General features: G+C 32.4%; 1 protein-coding gene across 27 annotated transcripts in view; it reads right to left on the bottom strand.

Annotated features, from left to right (window-relative positions):
* LOC114344868 (voltage-dependent calcium channel type A subunit alpha-1) overlaps positions 1–21,445 on the bottom strand; it is a 460,590-nt gene that overhangs the window by 261,047 nt on the left and 178,098 nt on the right. For all 27 annotated transcript variants that reach the window (XM_050650056.1, XM_050650071.1, XM_050650052.1 and 24 more), the window contains 2 exons: positions 8,931–9,046; positions 3,775–3,936 (listed from right to left, as the gene is read on the bottom strand). In XM_050650056.1, the coding sequence (XP_050506013.1) occupies positions 3,775–3,936; positions 8,931–9,046 (278 nt within the window). The remainder of the gene's footprint in view (positions 1–3,774; positions 3,937–8,930; positions 9,047–21,445) is intronic.

Below are 21,445 nucleotides of genomic sequence, written 5' to 3'. Positions count from 1 at the left end.
AAATGCAATAAAGTATTTTCTATGGGAAATAAGCCACAATTTTACTAAAAAATGAATTTATTAACGTTTCGAAGCCCAAATCGGGTTTCGTTGTCAAAATACAAATTTTGTATTTTGTATTAATTCATTTTTTAAAAAAATTGTGGCTTATTTTCCATAGAAAATACTTATTTATAAAAATGCCACAAGGAAATAGCTTCAGAACAACAGTAAAATGCAATTATCCATTTCCACTCATTTTTCTTTTATAGACTTTTTTCTGACGTCATCCCGAACACAATGCAAAAATTTACAAGTTGATAGATACTATATTTAAAAATCGGCTTATTTTTTCCTAAATGCCATGGTCTATATAGAGTGAGTTTTATGTATGGAAACACTCAATTGTCTCGAAAACGGCTTGCCCGATTTTTATAGAATTTGGTAGGTAGGGGCTTTCTAATGCGGCCGATATTATAGTGTTAATTACATTGTTGTCAGATTTTCCGTTTTTTTTAATCTAATGAACTTTCTTATTTCAAATGGAACATGCTGTATATTTTTTGTGTTTTGCAGTCCTTAAAAAATACTGATAATTTTTTATGTTATATTTCCTATAAGTACCTAAATGCCATCATTTCGGAGTTATTGCTACATTTATTAAAACAAAATGTAAGCAAGTCATATAAATCAATTTTTTTCGGCCCGGGTAGTCATTATTTTACGTTATTTGGATCATTCAGAACAAAAAAGGTCTTTTTTGATTTTTCTCTAAAGTTAATCGTTTTCGAGTAATAAGCAATTTAAAACTGAAAAAAATCGAATTATGACGATTTTCAAGGTTCAAAAACACAAGCAAAAAATATAATTTTCGAAATTACGAAGCACCTAAATTCAAGCCCAACTCGTCTTCTAATAGCTCAACATCAGAGCTCGTTTTATTCTAAAACATTGCTTTTTAATTGTTAATGAAGTGCATATGATAAGACGGGAGATAGGGTTGCATTAACAACTAAAAAACAATGTTTCAAAATGAAACAAGCTCAAATTTCTTATCGGTAGCTAATAAAATAAATCTTGAACTTGAATTTGGGTAATTTGTAGGTTCAAATATAATATTTTTTATTTGTGTTTTTGAACCTTGAAAATCGTCATTATTCGATTTTTTTCAGTTTCAAATTTTATAAGTCGGAAACGATTAATTTTAGAGAAAAATTACACAGATCTTTTTTGTTCCCAATGATCCAAAAAACCTAAAATAGTGTTTACCAGGGCCGAAAAAATTGATTTTTATAATTTGATTAAAATATTTTTAAAAAAATTAATGTAGCAATAACTCCGAAATTATGGCATTTAGGTATAGGGAATATAACATGAGAAATAATCAGTATTTCTTAAGGACTTCAAAACGCAAAAAATATATAGGGTATTCTATTTGAAATAAGAAAGTTCATTAGATTTTCCGAAAAACAGAAAATCTGACAACAACGTAATTAGCACTATAAATATCGACCGTATTAGAAAACCCTTACCCACCAAAATTTATAAAAATCGTGCAATCCCTTTTCGAGATAATTGATAATTGTTACATAAAACTCACTCTGTGTATATGTAGTTAACATCAATTCAAACAATCTGATATTTGTACATGTGATAATAATTTCCTTTAATAAAAAAACAATATATCTATGTTTTTACGGCATTAAAAATTTGTAAAGGTATTAACCAAAATCATTACGTCCATTTATAAGTAAAAGATGATAAATAGACTAAAAGAAAAATTCTCGAGAAAATAATCTGGACGAACGAGATATAGATTCGAATAAATGTTAATATCGAAAAGGGGAAAAAAGTCACCAATGTTTTGCGTTTTCTGACACAGTAGTCATACAATCAGGAAATAAAGAAGATCTACAGCAAACAATAAAAATGTATTATACATCAACGAGTTACAATAGATACATATACAGGGTGTAACAAAAATACAGGTCATAAATTAAATCACATATTCTGGGACCAAAAATAGTTCGAATGAACCTAACTTACCTTAGTACAAATATGCACATAAAAAAGTTATAGCCCTTTGAAGTTACAAAATGAAAATCCATTTTTTCGAATACATCGAAAACTATTAGAGATTTTTTATTGAAAATGGATATGTGGCATTCTTATGGCAGGAGCATCTTAAAGAAAAATTATAGTGAAATTTGTGCTCCCCATAAAAATTTTATGGGGGTTTTGTTCCCTTAAACCCCCCCAAACTTTTCTGTACTTTCCAATTAAATTATTATTGTGGTACCATTAGTTAAACTCAATATTTTTAAAACTTTTTTGGCTCTTAGTATTTTTTCGATAAGGCAGTTTTTATCGAGTTGTGGCTTTTTTTTTAATATGTTTACATAAAAATTTTATGGGGGTTTTGTTCCTTTAAACCCTCCAAATATTTGTGTACGTTCCAATTAAACTATTACTGCGATACCATTAGTTAAACACAATGTTATTAAAACTTTTTTGCCTCTTTGTATTTTTTCGAGAAGGCACCTTTTATCGAGATATGGCTTCTTTTTAATACGGTTCAAAATATACCTAAAAATGTAAATCATACATAAATTTTCATATTATTAGCAAGTCTCCATAATCGTACTTAACCATATACAAATATGTGGTGAATTTGACAAATATTCAATATATCTCGATAAAAACTGACTTTTCGAAAAAGTACTAAGAGCCAAAAAAGTTTTAAAAATATTTTGTTTAAGTAATGGTACTACAATAATAATTTAATTGGAACGTACACAAAAGTTTGGGGGGCTTTAAAGGAACCAAACCCCCATACAATTTTTATAGGGTGTCCAAATTTCACTATAATTTTTTCTTAAGATGCTACAGTTATAAGAATACCACATGTCCATTTTCAATAAAAAATCTCTAATAGTTTTCGATATATTGAAAAAAATTGATTTTCATTTTGTAACTTCAAAGGGTTGTAACTTTTTTTATATGCATATTTGTACTAAGGTAAGTTAGGTTCAATAAAACTATTTTTTGTCCCAGAATATGTGATTAAATTTATGACCTGTATTTTCGTTACACCCTGTATTATAGAGATTTTACACCAGCAGTTCATGGAATAGTCTAGATCACAAATGAAGATACGTACAAATTCAAAAAGTCTGAAAAACCTGTGAACCGTCATAACACGAAAATCAAAGAAGTGTCAAAAGGCGTAAAATAAGGATATATAAAATAGTGATAAGACAAATACATAGTTACATAGTATCTGCGGAAAAAAGTAGTTAAGAACATTTTTAAGGGTATTATACATAATTGACTATGGATAAGAACTTAGAAGAACTATTGTATATACAGACCCTACCATAATAGGATCAATAAAATGTCAAAGAATAATATCGTTGGGATATACCAAATCTACATAAATTAAAGGTTATCAGGAGAACTTATAAGTAGTTTGTCAGATCGGCAAAGAAGAGGTGGATCAAGGAGGAGTTGGTTACAAAAATATGAAAAAAGCTAAGCAAACTAGGAAAAAAGACAAAAACAAGAACAAATGGGGGCTACTGATTTAAAATATTGACAACAAGCAAAACCTCTAAGTTAAATTAGAAATAGTTTGAGATCCAGAAATTAAATTTTAAATATGAAGGAAATATAAAAGAAGCTCAATATTTTTTGTTTAACACAGAGTTGATATTTCTAAAAAAAACTAAATTTATACTAAAAATTTTTATTGGTAAACTGTATCAAAATCATTAAACTGTAATCAAAATGTCTTACCATCATCGCCCATCTCGTCTTCTTCCTGTTCCTCTTCAGTGTCTGTGCTTTTACTCTTTCCCATACTTTTAAGCTTCTTTTTTCTGGCAGCTCTTCGTCGTGCTTCCATTATGTGTAATTTCTCTTCTTCAGTCGTTCGTTCTTCAGCTAATATTACTTCCTCTACAAAAACAGTAGCAAATTGAATAACAAATTAAATGAATAATGCAGAGTAGCTATCAAAAATCTACAAGCTTGTGTATTTAGCCGGATATTCTGCCGTTTATTAAATTAATAATTATATACGTAATTTTATTTTCAATAGGTTTATTCTAGTTAAAATAGTTATAAATATATTAATAAAAACATCATTCCTCAATATCAGTTCATTACTGTTAAGTCCTCGTTCTTGTTGCTCATAAATGTACAACGAAAGAAATTGGTACATAACCTGCACTTAATCCTGTTAGTGATGCCATAGTAGATCATGAGGAAAACCAGGAAAAACACCTCATGATACTTTCTCGATATATCAAATATTTGGTGTTACATTTAGTTTACTCTCAATATTAATGTCAAACCCTTGTTAGTTGACTTACTTGGCCTCGATCTTTTAGGTAGTGGTCTGCTTTTGCCTGCCTTGCGAAAAAAATTTAAAAGTGGTGTTTTTGGCCTCATAATATAAAATTTTTGACTGTTTTGTATGTTTTCTGGATTGTTTATTTGAATAATGTCTGTTTACGTAGATTATTTATTTGTGAATTGTATGTTGCATACGTATTTTCTATAAATTGAAGAGGAATTCTGAAAGTGACTTCTTTTAATCCGCTATTGTTGGTACGATCTTGTTGTTGTCCTCTTTTAATATCGGCAAACAAAGTCTGCTCCATTCTAATGATGGGTTTGCTACACATTTTTCTTTATTATGTAGGATTTCCAGAACAAAGTCCTTAGAACAATGCTGCATGCCCCTTGGTACGTGCCAAACTATGTGATGGAGCAAGACCACAATGTGCCATCTATAAAAACAGTAATAACAGAATATTACAAAAAATATACCAAGAGACTAGAATCTCATCCAAACGAGTTAGCCAGCAACTTCACTGATGACCACAATGATGTACGACACCTGAAAAGATTCAAAGTAGTGGACCTAGCAAGAAGATTCGAATAATCTGTAATACTTAAACTTCTTTTAACTTTTTTTAATTTAATTTATGTAAAGAGGGTGATCACTAGATCTCCCTCTACAGGTCAAATTTTTAACTTTTGTCAAACAATTTACCTATTGTTCTCAGTTATGGACAGATTGTAAATAAAACATTTTAAAAAAAAAATTATGTAGGATGCGAGTTGCTTATTTATGAAGCGAAATGTGTGGCAAACCCATCACCAGAATGTAGCCGACTTTGGTTGCCAATACTAAAAGAAGAAGACAACGAAAAGAACATACCAATAATAGCAGATAAAAGGAAGTCACAGACATATTACCTACAAGTTATACAAAATATATATGCAACACACAATACACAAACATATAATCTACGTAAACACACATTACACGAACAAATAATACAATAAAACCTATAAAACAATCAGCATTTGATATTCAAAGGGTAAAAACACCAACCTCAGATTGTTTCAACAAAAAGCAGGCTATTGCCTACAAACTCCAGGCCAAGATGATCAACCATTAATGTTAAAAAACATAGTTTACTAACAACTTGTAGGTTATATATTTTTCCAGAATATTTAAAATACTCTTTTTTTGAAAACTATTTCCGTAGTGGAAATTGAACCGCTAAACATTACCTAGTTAAAATATAGTTTTCAATACAATGAATTGTGACCTATATAAACATAATATTTATTCTGTATATGTACTTCATCGAGACTACTGGATTTTCAGTTTTACTTTGTAGTAAACTCTTCTATGTATTCATTATAAGTCCATTGTTGACTTTTCCTCCCTATCCTGTCGATTACTTAACTTTTTTATATATGGTAAAATAATTGACCCTTTGGTCTGGTTCCTTCACATCTCTGCATTCCGCAGTCACTTTGCAGTGTGGGCAGCATATCCCAATATAAAACTTATGGAACCTTGCAGCTCAGTGTGGCCGGTTTTAAGCAGACGAACTGAAAGTCCGTCAAAATAGAATATTTCAGAAGTCCACAACATCTTGATTTGAAAATCTGTGGGTTTTATTATTTTAAAATAATTCATAGATAGGAACTATGAAAGATATTTATACGATATTAAAGATATATCATTTGAATATTAATTATAATTAGCCTGTGATTAATATTATATTTAATAGTTATTTATGATATAAGTGTTAAAAGTACAATCTTAAGGCACGCATGTGAAAGTTTGCAGAATGAGCGAAGCGAATTCTACAATTCACATGAGTGCCTTAAAAATGTACTTTTTAACACGTGTACTTTGTACGCAAGTAAGAAGTTATACTTCTATTATATGATTTCAACGAAATAAATATACTTTCAACAGGTTATTTGTATTTAAAGATTAAACTAATTTTTACTTACTATTTTCCAAAAATTTTTATTTAAACAATACTAAAAATAAAAAAAAAGTTAGATAACACACGGATTCGAACCAGGGACCTCTCGATGTCCGGTCGAACGCGCTACCACCGAGCTAAACTCCCTTTGCTTTGACAGCTTATAAGATTTCTCATACATACTGACAAATTTAATAGACCAAGTGAGGTATAAAAATACTTTAAAATTTATTTAATATAAATACTAATACCTCTTGGCAACACTGTTCTTCATAAGAATCTGTACTGAAAGATGACCGTGGAACGCAGTATAGGCATCTATTTTTTTCCTTATTATTGTTTTATCTCTTTTATCTCCTCTTTTATCTGTTTGTCCACTGTTTTGTACTTAGCTAAATATTTGGTTCCTAAGCTATTGTGAAATACAAATTATTTTTCCCCCTACCACTACCCAAAGTATACATTTCCTGGCCTCATTGTAGGGAGCAAAGTTACTTTTCATCTCTAGGGAGTGAAAAAGTGACCTCCCTTTTCCTCCCATAGTGACGTCATGGTATGTCATCGATGAAATAACTTATTGACTTCTATTTTCTATTATGTAAGTATTTATACATTTTAACGTTTATTTTATAGAATATCCTGTATTTTGCAGAATGATAAAAAACAGTAAATTGTTATTTTTATTTAACAATGTTTACATTAATAATTTGAATTTTATTTGACAGTTGAAAGTTATAAATAGTGTACCTACATGTTAGTTTTAGTTCTTTAATAAATTTTGTTAGTTACATAAATAAATTATTTAAAAATGAAAAAATTACGTGTTATATGAGGGAGGTGGAAAAATCATATAACATGGGAGTAAAGTGCCTTTTCCTTCCTTGAATGATTACTGCCCTCCGCTACGCGTCAAGCAGTAAACTTCATTCTTGGGAGGAAAAGTAGCACTTTGCTCCCTTGTTATACAAAAGCTATTGTTATCCCAGCCATAGTTTCTTCTTAATTTAAGGTTTTTATCTTATCGCTGAGAAAACCCAATGTTTACAGAAAGTTACGAATTCAAAATATACCGATATTTTACATTTTGTTTTAATACAAATTTTAAAACATTTTTCCCAATAAATTTTCAATACACTATTGAAAACAAACAGGGTCTTTATTCTATATATTTACTGGTTGTGAGTAGAGTTAAAAACGAGCTTCTTCTTTTATCATCATCATCAATCAGCCAATCGCGTCCACTGCTGGACATGGGCCTCCCTCAGATCAAGGTAATATTATACAGTGAGCCCATAAAGGTTGGACTTTAAATTATCTTTTTTTGACATATACACACTATTCTTTACATACATGGTGGTAATCTCATAGGGATTTCGAAATAAAAATGGTCATAACTTGTTAAGTACTCGGTATAGTAATGCAAAACCCTATATTATATGAACAGGAATTATGAGAGGAATATAAATATGAAAAAATATATAGGGTGTCCCATTCAAAAAATTATATGTTTGATATACCACGCAGTTATTGATCACCCTGTAGAAATAAACATATTTTCCAAGCCGAGAGAATATCAATGCCTACATTTTTACTAACTTTTTTCGATATTCTATACCATAATGGAATTATCGACCGATCCCGCACTAAAAACTCACCCTGTATATCATACTAGTGACGTTATCCATCTGGGCGTGATGACGTAATCGATGATTTTTTAAATGAGAATCGGTTTAGTGTGAGATTATTTGAAACTTTATTCAATTCTCTATTCAGTAATATAAACATTAACATAATTATTTATACAGGCTGTCCAAAATTTATTTTTTTGAATTAAATTAATTGACACAAAAGAAGAATGTATGTAATTTATTTAATTTAAAATACATTTTACTACTCTAATAAAACAGAAAAAAATGTTAAATTAAATATTCGAGTTGCCAAGAGACAGGGGGTGGCAACTTTAACAATGAATTTAAGCAAAACACAATATTTATTAGCCAATAACATTTTTTCTGTTTTTTTTTTTGACAGCAGTAAAATGTATTTTGAATTGAATAAATTACACACATTTTTCTTTATGTCTCAATTAATCTAATCCAAACAAAATTGTTGACCATTTGTATAAATAATTATGTTAATATATACTACTGTATAGAGAATTGAATAACCTTTGAATTGAGCTAGCACACGACCCCTGTTCTCATTTAAAAAATCATCGATTACGTCATCACGCTCAGATGGATGACGTCACTAGTATGATATGTATGCCAAAAAAGCATAATTTAAAAGCAAAAATCGACCTGTTTCGGGATTTAATACCAAAATCGCTCATTCATGAAAAAATGAATTTATTCCAACCTTTACGTTCTCACTGTATATGTGAAGTAAATTAAAGAATAATATGTCAATTTATCTACACGATACATAATTACCCTTTTTGGGTTACCATACCAAATGAAACTGAAATAAAAAGATTCCCTAAACATTTACTGTTTTAAAGGTTATCGATTATATTCAGATCCGACCAAATTATCAATTCATCCCCATCCCGTAGTTCGTTCCCTCAAAGCCAGATCAACTATTCAACCTATTTTCGACAGAACATCCAACTAAATTAATTATCTCCGAAAATCTACTCGGCCAAGCTCTTACCTGCTTTACAGATCCATTGCACGTAACCGTTCAATTCTCTCTCTAGCTGTGCAGCTCGTCTTAATTTTAAAAATTCTTGGCGATTTTCTACTTTTTCTCTTTCTCTGGCGAACTCGCTAAATAAGAAAAGCAAGGGTTAGGAGCTTCTAGCTTATACTACTTACTGCTACAGGAAGGATGTGCTTATGATTTAAGGAAAGTCATATAGAGTAAAAAAATACTAAAATCCGTTATACAAGGTATATTTTATTTAAAGTCCTTAAACGGCTACATCATCGAACATTTTCGAACTAAAAAGTTCATCATCAGATGCCAAATTTTTGAAATTTTGTAGTTTATAAACATTTAAAATAACTTTAAAATATTGTCAGTAGAAAAAATCATTTTACATATTCGAAAAGCTGGTATTTTACACGAATTTTTAAAAATTTAGTTTAAATGGTGACTAGTCGTGGTAAGTGAAGGGAAAACTGGGAACCGACAAATGCCAGAGTTCAAAAACTAAAAAAGCAACTTAAACTACTATCATTTTCTATATCTCAGGATCTACTCAATGGATTTTGATCTTCCTTTTTTTAATTTTTATATAATTTTTATGTACATTACTAGGGATGGGAAAAATCTACCGGTTTAAATCTAAAACCGGTTTTTTTACTTCGCAATAACCGGTTTTACCGGTTGTTTTTTTGTCCCGGTTATAACCGGTTTTTTCTTTTTAAAGTAAAAACCGGTTATTAGGTTTTTACGGTGATTAGGATTAGGTTAGGTATTATGTTGGATCCCAATCATAACTATTATTCTCAAGTAATTATTCCAAACAAAACCATAATTCAAATTTTATTTTATTTTATAAAATACAGAAGCAAACTGAAAGTGCAATCTCACATCAGCCAGAAACAATTACTAAGTTTTATTATAATATTTCCTTGAAAAGATATTTGTAATCATAATATTTACATAAGAAGTGATCTGGTTGAATTAGACGCAAACATCATCTATTTTTCACACTTAACTCTTGACATTGAAAGTGGGTGAATGACTTTTTCTGATTACCAAAAATAATGCTCTGACTATGAATATCGAATTTTTGATTACGAATACGAATCTACAAGAATTTCCCTACGTTCTCAAAACGATACACTCATACAGGAAGTATTAAATGAGTTAAAATGAGTTCTACCTATTCTACAAATATACAAACGTGTTAAAAGTAATACATGTTCTTTCGATAGTACTAATTTTGATCATATTGATATCGAGTCGAATGGAGTATCGCAAACTAAAGTGTACAGTAAATGTAACTTTGTAACCTATTGGATTAAAAAAAAACGGAAAACCGGTTTTTCCAAAAACCGGTTTTTTTGGCCGGTTATAACCGCCAGGTTAAACCGTAAGCAAAAAACCGGTATAATCGAAAACCGGTGTTTTGTCAAAAACCGCCATCCCTATACATTATACATTACAAATATGAAATTTGTCTAGACATTTATTAATTAATAAACTGTCTAATTTGTTTAAAAATTTTTGAAAAAATAATTTTTTTCTCAAAAATCCATATTTTTAATCATACTCTCATTACTAATCATAGAAAAAGTTAAGGAATTCTTTAATAAATAAATTATCTTCAATAAATAATTATCTAATAAAAATAATTTATTAAAGTGATTACTATGATTTAAAATATAGATTTTTGGAAAAAAATTATTTTTTTAAGAATTGTTTAAACAAATTCGACTGTTTATTAATAAATAAAATAAACAAATTGCATATTTGTAATGTACGTAGAAATTACATACAAATTAAAAAAAAGAAAGATTAAATCCATTGAATTGATCCAGAGATACGGAAAATTGTATTAGTTTGAATTTGCTTTTGTGGGTATTTTAACTCGGTGGATTTGTAGGTTCCCCCTAGTAACCGTTTGAACTACAACCGTTCTGAACCGTTTTAAAAATTCGTAGAGGTGCTGTGAAAGTACAATGTTTATGCAACTTTTTTTAGCAGAAAATACAAATCCCTTTTAATATCGGCCGTATTAGAAAACCCTTACCCACCAAAATCTATAAAAATCGTTCCAGCGGTTTCCGAGAAATTACCGTGTTTCCATACTTTCTCGCTACCCTGTAGATCTCCGGCCTAGTCTTGACTAATCTTCACTCATGAGTTAATTTTAATTAAATTTTAAAATTTAATATATTAAAAAGGGCTCAATGCATGGACTTTTTTCCAGACAGTTATGTGCCAAAAAGGAGGGTAAATCGCATGCATATTAGCTATAAACTCTATTAATTAAAAACGTTGAATTGGTTTTCAAAAAACAGCGGAGTTCGGCTTAAGAAAAAAACATCCACCCCGTACAAAAAATACACGAACAACAAGGTCTTTTGTTAGTGAGTTTAAAAATAGACGCTTGATATAAACTATAATTATATACCTACGCCTGATCCGTCCCATACTAAATGAACTGTTAACGAACCTTACAAAATGGAATATTGATTCGTTCTAAAACCTCATCTGAACAGAACAGTCTGGTCATTCCGTCTCGCTGACAAGCTTTGTGGTCAATTTGTTGCTTTTTAGCCTAATCGCTTATACGTATTATCAAGCTATCTATCTAGGTTACTAGCATGTAGATACAATTAGGTTTTGGTTTAACAGTTATTTATCGAGAGATGAATTCACTTGTAACGAAATTGCGCAATTTATAATAAAAAATAAATATGCAACACATTCAAAATTTATAAAACAGCTACTAATACAGGGTGTTTGGTAAAGAATGGGTCTTAGCTTAACATTAGATTCCTGAGCTTAAAATAGGTCGATTTAAGCTAACTTACCTGAGTACGAAAGTTGATAATTATTACCGAAATACACAAATACCTCATAGTTAAACGTTTATTTTATTTATTCTTGAATATTTCCTAACAGGCATGGGATAACAAAACGAAGTTTGGTAGGCGGGAGTTTTTTGGGACGAGAAATCTGAATTCGCCGCCAAAAATGATCTATTATCCACAGGGCGCCACATACGTTTTTCGACGCTGATTTAATACGTTCAATTTTTTTAATCCCCCACTCTACATACTTTTTTAATCAAAACTTTTGTTCTCTTAATATTTTTACTTAAAAACGGAATGCACATTCATCTCGCTAAACTCAACTGTTTTCAAAATAAACGCATTTTAGATCTGAGATGCAACATAATTTTTTGCATAATGTCATTGTAGTTACTTACACCCGAAAAATAAACTTAAAACCATAATAATATCCAAAGATGTATCGCAAATTCCTTCAAATGGAATTTGTGATGCAATAACATAAATATGAAAACTTTCACAATTATTATGGTTTCAAGTTTATTTTTTGGGTGTAATTACAATGATATCATGCAAAAAATTATGTTGCATCGCAGATTTAAAATGCATTTATCTCTAAAACAGTTGGGTTTAGCGAGATGAATGTAGTATACCTTTTTTAAGTGAAAATATTAAGAGAACAAAAGCTTTGATTCAAAAAGTATGTAGAGTGGGGGATAAAAAAATTGAACGTATTAAATCAGCGCTGAAAGACGTATGTGGCGCCCTCTGGATAATAGATCATTTTTGGTGGCGAATTTAGATTTCTCGTCTCAAAAAACCTCCGCCTACCAAATTTCGTGTTGTTATCTCATGCCTACCAGGAAATATTCAAGAGTAAATCAAATAAAAGTTTAACTTTGACACCCTGTATTTCGATTATTATCAACTTTCGTACTAAGGTAAGTTAGCTTATATCCACCTATTTTAAGCTCAGAAATCTAAGGTTAAGCTATGGCCCATTCCTTACCAAACATCCTGTATAATAATATTATTAACAAGGCTACAGCACCTACATCATGGCATCTTGATGCGGCGTATCCATCGAACTAATAAAATGAAGTATGAACACAAAACGTTAAATAAGATACAAAGTTTATTTGATAAACATGAAACAAAGTGTACAATAGTGATATTGTAAATAGTAGCTCTCAAGAATTTAAGCGAAGAATAAAAAGTTGTAGACATATTAACAATTAAACTTAACTATTTAACTGATTAACTGGTTCAAATTATGGCCATATCAGATTCAGTTCTTTAGCATTCTATGCTAATTAATATCCTTCGCTAAATTTTTACTTCTTCTATTTAACTTGTGCAATCATTTCTAGTATATCAAAATCAATATTGTCCTTGAAATCTTTTTAAACCGACATCTCTTGACATTTTCCAAACCACATTTTATCATTTTTAAGTAGCCGATAAAGGGATCCTAACATTCCTTAACAAGAAGTATACACTACAGATCTCTATTGAGATTCTGCTACATTGGCGTTTTCCTTTAATTTTACAGATCTGATGATATAAGATTTTCCAGTGGAAATATAAGTGGATGCCACTAAAAAGGACCTTGAATAACAAAATGTAAAACATTCGAATATTATTATCTATAAAACTTGAATTTAGTTTTTTCAATATTTTACAGGGTTGTTATTACAGTAATTTTACAGTTTATTCTTTTGTATTATCTTAGTGCCTCTTTCAAATATCCCTTGAGAATAAATTACAAATTATATAATGAACTCTGTGTTCTTTGTCTTTTAACTTGTATATATTGCATATTACAAGAAATTAAAATGCTAAATCAGGTTAGCAGACCTGGCCCCAGGGGAGGGCGAACTGGGCGGCTGCCCAGGGCGGAAAAGTTAGAGGCGGCAAATTTTAGAGGACAGCCAATTTTTAAACTGAAGAAATAATTATCATAGATTAACAGATAACAGATCATAACAGATAACATATCATAAATTTACAACTAACTACTACAGTTACAAAATGTGCAATGGTGAAAATGTTAAGAGAAAGTAGTTAATTTATTCTGACAAACAATTCTGTGTATTTTTTTTTTTGTAAAATATTTTCTAAACTCAAAATTACATTTACTGAAAATGGATAATTATTTTAAAACATATAGCTGAAGCTTTGTCCGGTCACGCTAAGTCCCCAACTCATCTACAGTCACAGCGACAGTGGGTAGAACAAACAATTAGACTAGAATCGGGCAAAACTATAGACTTCTAAATTCAGACACTCGCCATTGGAAAAATGTAATAAAACGACTTATATCAATAATACAGTTCTTAGCACAACAATGTCTTCCATTGAGGGGCGATTCTGATAAACTGTTTCATCAAAACAATGGTAAATTTTTAAAGCTTGTTGAACTCTTTGGAAAAACTGATTATGTTTTACAAGAGCACGTTAGCAGAACAACGAATGGTAATAACAAGCAGCATTACTACTTGGGAAAACGTATTCAAAACGAAATAATTCATCTCCTTCATAACCAAATCAAAAATAAAATTTTAAACTTTTTGAAGTCAGAACAGTATTATAGCATAATTTTAGATTGTACATCTGATATTTCTGGGGTGGAACAGATGACTATTGTTGTACGTTTTATCAATTTAGGTTTCTGTTCACAAAGTGTTAAAATTGCAGAACATTTTCTTGCATTTGTGCCAGTACTGGAAACCACTGGCTTGGGATTACAGAAGTTATTTTGCAAAAACTGAATGAACTGGGAATGCGTTTGGAAGATATGAGAAAACAAGGGTATGATAATGGGGCAAACATGAAAGGGAAGAACTTAGGATTTTAAAATAGAATTTTGAAAATGAATCCTAGAGCATTTTTTATTCCATGTTCTAGCCATTCACTCAACTTAGTCGTGAACGATGCTGCTAAATCCTCACAATTTGCAGTTTCTTTGTTTTCCTTAGTGACAAAAATTGACAACTTTTTGCAGCATCTATTCATCGTTGAAATCATATTTCTAGCCTGACATTGAAACCTTTGTGGCTTCAATGAAACTACAAACTACGAAACTAGATGGAAAAGTAGAATTGATGCAATTACCCCCATCAGATAACAAATTGAAGAAATCTACGAAGCTCTTGTAGAAATCACCGTCAATAAAGACAACGATAAAACAGTTGCTCATGAGGCAAGCTGTTTGGCAAATCAAATCCGCAATTTTATTTTTCTTTGCTCTGTAGTAATATGGCATCTCATGAGTCTACCAAGGGGGGGCGGTGTTTGCCGTCTTGCCCAGGGCGGCAAAATCCCTAGGGCCGGGCCTGCAGGTTAGGTACCGAAAGTTGGCTGTATACCATTTAGTTAAAAAAATTAACATCAAAGTAAAAAACTACTGTTGCAATTTTATTCTTCTTCTAATGGCGCTACAACCCTTTGTGAGTATTCGCCTGCTTAACAATGTTCTTCCGTTCTACCCTGTCGGATACTTTCCATCGCCACTGTCTGATGTTCATGGTTTTAAAATTTTCCTCTACGTCGTCTATCTATCTTTTACGTGACCTTTCTCTTCTTCTATTTCCTTTGGGCTTCCATCTCTGGATTACCTTTACAACTCGATTACATATCTGGCATTCCTCCTAAGTGATCAAGACTAACAAGATTAACAAGAAGTATCCTCTACAGATCTCTATTGAGACTCTTGCCAAGATGTAGTATCCGGCAAATTTTAATTAATTTTAATCTGTTTGTCCTTCGTCCAGTGTGTGTTTAATGTTATTTATTAGTTGCAAAATTCTTTGAATTACGTTTTTGCTATACAAATGTTATCTACATTTTGCTGGGATATCTTCCTGTTTTGACGAAATGCCCCTATGATGCTAAGTTAGCGAAAGTATTCTTGGGCAAGATTTGATTAAACTACATGCTCGAAATCTGCCTTATATCCCTATAAATTCCATATATGGAATTTGTTGAATGCTCGAATATTATTCGAGCATTCAACCTAATTCTATTTTAAAATACTAATTCAGGAAAAGGATGTCAAAAAGAGATGGAGATGGAGATGGATATTTTGACAGTTTATTAAATGAAGAATTTGACAGACAGCCTGTGGAGTTAACGGAGACAGTAACAGCAATGGTTACCAAAATAACAAACGAGGAAATGGCTCAAGCGCTTTAAAAAATAAAGAAAGGAAAAGCAGTCGGATCAAATGATATTCCTGGGGAAGTATGGAGAGCATTGGGAGAGACAGGAGTAAGTTGGCTAGCAGGTCTATTTAATATAATTATGGAAGTTGGACAAATTCCAGACGAATGGAGAAGCAGTATATTAGTACCTGTCTACAAAAACAAGGGAGACATACAAAAATGTACAAACTACAGGGCTATAAAACTACTTAGCCACACCATGAAAATATGGAAGAGAGAAAATATGGATAGACGGATACGTGAAGAAACCGAAATATCCGATAATCAATTTGGCTTTATGCAGAGCAGATCAACAACAGATGCAATATTCATTGATCTTGAGAAAGCATATGATAGAGTTCCAGAGATTCTGTGGGGGGCACTCAATAAGAAAGGAGTCACTGGCGAATATGTAAAGATTGTGAGAGATATGTATGAGGGAGTAACGACTAGTGTTAGGACAGGTGTGGGAGAGACTGATAAATTTCAGGTGAAAGTAGGATTACACCAAGGCTCGTTGTTTAGTCCTTATATTTATTTTCATTAGTTTTGGACCAGATAACAGCGAAACTACAGGGTAGCATTCCATGATGCCTAATGTATGCTGATGATGTAGTGTTAATAGGAAATAGTGAAAGAGACTTAGAACAAAAACTGGAACAGTGGAGACAAGCTCTGGAGCAAAAAGGTTTAAAACTTAGTAGGACAAAAACCGAGTATTTAGAATGTTCATTTAAAGATGGAGTTACTACAAATAAAATAGTATCTTTGGATGGTGAAATGATTGTGAAAAGCAATAGTTTTAAATACCTAGGATCGGTATTACAGAGTAATGAAGCAATAGATGGAGATGTATGCAGTAGAATTAGGGCTGGATGGATGAAGTGGAAAGAAGCGAGTGGTGTGTTGTGTGAGAAAAATTCCAATGAAGCTGAAGGAAAAATTCTATAAAACAAGCACAAGACCGGCTATGATGTACGGAACTGAATGTTGGGCAGTGAAAAAGAAAGAGGAACAACGAATGCACGTGGCGGAAATGAGAATGCTTAGATGGATGAGTGGAGTGACAAAGAAGGATAAAATTAGAAATTAGTATATTAGGGGAAGTATAGGTGTGGCACCAATTGATGCCAAAATGAGATGGCATAGGTTAAGATGGTTTGGTCATGTTTAACGTCGAGACGTTAATCACCCAATACGAAGAATAGCTGAAGTGCAGATTCCTGGAAGGAGTAGGAGAGGAAGACCAAAGAAGACCTGGGGGAGACGATAAGGCAGGACATGTTGATAAAGAGGATTAACATTGATATGACCCAAGATAGAATTGTGTGGAGAAATGCAATTAGGGAAGCCGACCCCGCATAGGGATAAGGCAAAGAGATGTGTATTTGATTAAAATAAAAATAACCACCGAAACACCTCTACCAACAGATCAAAGAACAAATTAATACTCAAAAAGATTTATGAAGTAGAAAGACAAATACAACTTAACGCAACATAAAAATGGAGAGTTTGAAGAAGATCCTGAGGAACATCATACATCAAACTGGAGGGCTATTTAAAATAGATGTTAAAAAAGGATTAAAATGTATAAAAAGTTATAAATCCATACGATTGGACGAAATATCAACTACGAAATATTAAGACTACTAATAAAGAACCACATTGATATATTATTGTGTCATCATTATCATCATCATTCAACCCGGATCTATCCACTGCTGGATATAGGTCTCCCTCAGGCTTTTCCATGTATTTCTGTTGTGTGCTGTTTGCATTCAATTTTTGTCGATCCGTTTAATGTCATCAGACCATCTTATTGGTGGCCGACCTCTACTTCGATATGCTTCTGGTCTTGGTCTCCAGTGGATTATTCACTGTGGCCATCTGTTATCCGACTATTATGTATGGCGCGAATAATAGCAGGAAACAGATCTTTCTTTGTAATGCAACCTCTAATAAAGTCAAAACTCACGAAGTGCAAAAATCGAGATATATAAGACCCTAATACGACCAGCAGTCGCGTATGGAAGCGAAACATGGACACTAACAAATAGAGAAGTAATATTATTTTTCTTCTTCTTCTTCTACGACACTACAGCCCAAATTGAGCCTTGGCCTCCTTTATGTTTTGCCTCCACCCTTGCTTGTCTGTGGCTGCTCTTCTCCATAGAGGGACTCCTAAAAGGGCTTATGCGTCGCCGTTTACTGTGTCTTCCCAGCGCTTTCTTGGCTTTCCAACCGGTCTCTTTCCTTGCATTCTAGCATTCAGTGCTCTTTTTGGTAGCCTATCCTCTCCCATTCTTATCACATGTCCAGCCCATTGCAATCTTTGTATTCTAATGAAGTCTGACAGGGGTGCTTCCTTATAAAGTTGATAAAGTTCGTTGTTGTATCGACTTCTGAAGATTCCGCTTTCCCTCACAGGTCCTAGTATTCTACTCAGTACTTTCCTTTCGAATGTGTCGAGTTTGTTTTTGGATGTTTCTTTCAGGACCCAGGCTTCACTGCCATAGCATGGTATTGGTCGAATTAAAGTTTTATAGACTCTTATCTTTGTATTTCAGTGGACACTCAATAAGCTTTGTTTGCCTGCGTTATTCTCTTCCGTATTTCTCCATCTTCTGATCCGTCGGCATATATTTCTACTCCCAGGTATGTAAACTTTCCAACCGTTTCAATGTCATCTTTATGTATAATGTTTTGTGGGACTATATTTCTTTTCGTCTGAGTCTTTATTTTTGTTTTTTCTGTGTTAATTTCCAGACCAAGTATTTTTGTTTGTGTTTTTAACTCTGCGTATGTTTCCTGTGCTCCTGTTGATGTTCTACTCATAATATTAATATCATCGGTATAAGCTGCCATTTGAACCGTTTGGTTGGTCAGTAGGTTTCCTCGTCCAGTTTGCATTTGCCTAACCGCATACTCCAGTGCCAGGTTAAACAATGTTGGGGCCCAACCCATCTCCCTGCTTTAGTCCCTGCGAAATTTTGAAAAAGTCTGTCCGGTGGTTTTGTAAGAGAAGTAATATGGAAACGTAAAATCCTTCGAATGCAAAGACAGCGTGACAAACGAATGGAGGCACAGATATAACCACGAGTTAGAGTCTCTCTTCGGGATGAAAAATCAGGATATGTGATACGCAGTAACAACAACAAAATGGGAGTGAGACAATGGGAAATAGTGGCACAGGACCGACAAACATGGAAGGCAACAGTAAACGTGACAAAGACGAATATTTTTAACGCCATTGAGGAGGAAAAATATCCGCTATTAGAACGCTATTAGAATTATTTAATGAAATCTACGATACTGGAAAAATTTCGAAAGCATGGCTAATATCTGGATTCATCCCAATATCCAAAAACCAAAAAAAATGAGTAATGAAATGTAAAGAATATATTATACCGATCAGCTTGATGAACCATATTTTTAAAGCCTTCTTGCGAGTGATACATGAAAGATGATATCCCCCATTCTTGGGGATAGCAAAGCAAGCAGCATATTTTGGTTGATGGCACTACGCAGTACTACTAGAGCTATGGAATGGCTCTTAACATATAAAAAACCAAATTATTATTATCAGTAAGAACAAGATTGAAGAAGAAAAATATCCAGATTCTTACTTGGGATGTAAAGAATGTTAAAAATATCATGAATACAACACGTAACAAAGGGGGAGAAAAAGAAGCAAAATGAAAAAAGAAAAATAAATTCTCAACACTATGAAAGAAAGAAAAATGTGCTACTTTGGTCACATTTTAAGAAATGAAAAATATGAGTTAATGCTATTGGTTATATAACGTAGAGGTGTAACCAAGATGACTCTAAGGGGGGGTTACAACTACTTGATGGTCTCTGGGGGTAAGGAATAGTATTGGTGTTAAGCGTATAGAGCTCAAAGTACATCCAAATGGGGGGGTGGTTATAACCCCAAAACCACCCCCTGGTTACGCCTATAGACAGAAGATAGAAGGAAAAAGAAGACTGGAGAGACTACGCACGTCCTGGTTCAAAAATTTGAAGCAGTGGAGTTGAATAACAACAACCGAACTTTTCGGAACTGCTGAAGGCAGAGTAAAGTAGACTGTAATGATCTCCATTGTCCTTAAAGGATATGCCACACTAAGAAGTGGAAGATTCGAATAAATCAAGATTGACAAAGTAAAAATTACTATTAGATTCTACACCCACCAGCACAAAATTCCGCCACCCAAAATTTTTGATTAAGTTTGACAATTTATAACTTTATTATTTGTACGCAGATTTTTAAGATTATTAGATAAGTTTGCAGGTACAGGTTTTCATGCCGTTTATTATTATTCCGGAAACAAAAAAAGTTTTGCTTAGATGGCATTATAAGGGGGTGAATGAAAGCGTTGTATTTTCTCCTAACTTGAAAAATTGAAGGGTTGATTTTGTTACATAATCCTGTTTTATTATCCTGGAGGTATACCTAAGACTTTGTTTTTTTTTTTAATTATCCGAATAACTCTTTTCTTTTAAAATCTGTAAATAAAAACATTGCTTTGAAGGTTTACTAAATTAAAAATATTAACGCACTAAAATTAACAACAAAAAACAAAATTAACAACAAAACAAAACAATTCAATAGCGGGCATGTCTACTTCTCGCAGCAACGACTGCTCGCAATCCGTTTGGCATCGAATAAAGATGTGTTATCCTTGCCTGGGGAATAGCCCGATATTCCTCTACCAGGGCCATAACTGTATTAAATTTTCTGGAGGGCTAGGAGACGGCGAATAGCTATTTTTAATTCATCCCATAAATGCTCAATAGGATTGAGATTTGGGCTGCATGCGGGCCGTTCTAATCTTATCAATCCAACCTCTATTTATAGTCCAGAAAGCCACTGCGCTTCCGCTAGGAAAAATATTCCAAATCGGATTTTTTGCACAATCTTACTCAAAAAGATCTCCCTTTAACAAATTTGCATGTTGCCAGGTCCAAAAGTGGGTCAAAATGTTTTTAAACGTTTTTTTTTTTGTGAAATAAATGGCGACTCGATTCTAGTTTTCTGTTGACCTAGATATCAAAATATCAACAGGCACCGCTGGGAAATATTCCAAAAATGCGGTTCAGAGAAACTATATGAAACGAGTCTTTGTACTCTTATACAGAGTATGGCATTAGTAAAAATTTAAAAAATAGACGGTTTAGTTTTGATTTAAATATGTCTCCTGCCATCCCCCGATAGCGCTATTTCTAGGTCTACCTTTTGTCAAGGAGGCTATGCAAGAAGACAAATTTAAATCAAAACTTCCGTAGTTCTCGGTATACAATAAAACTATTTATACCGGAGTAAGGTTAGAACGCCCTCTAACGGGGAATAAGTGAAATAAATGGCGACTCGATTCTAGTTTTCTGTTGACCTAGATATCAAAATATCAACAGGCACCGCTGGGAAATATTCCAAAAATGCGGTTCAGAGAAACTATATGAAACGAGTCTTTGTACTCTTATACAGAGTATGGCA

The sequence above is a fragment of the Diabrotica virgifera genome, chromosome 1 (assembly GCF_917563875.1).
Source record: "Diabrotica virgifera virgifera chromosome 1, PGI_DIABVI_V3a".
Taxonomy (NCBI): Eukaryota; Metazoa; Arthropoda; class Insecta; order Coleoptera; family Chrysomelidae; genus Diabrotica; species Diabrotica virgifera.
Note: the sequence above shows the minus strand (reverse complement) of the source record. Positions and strands in the feature narration are given on the sequence as shown.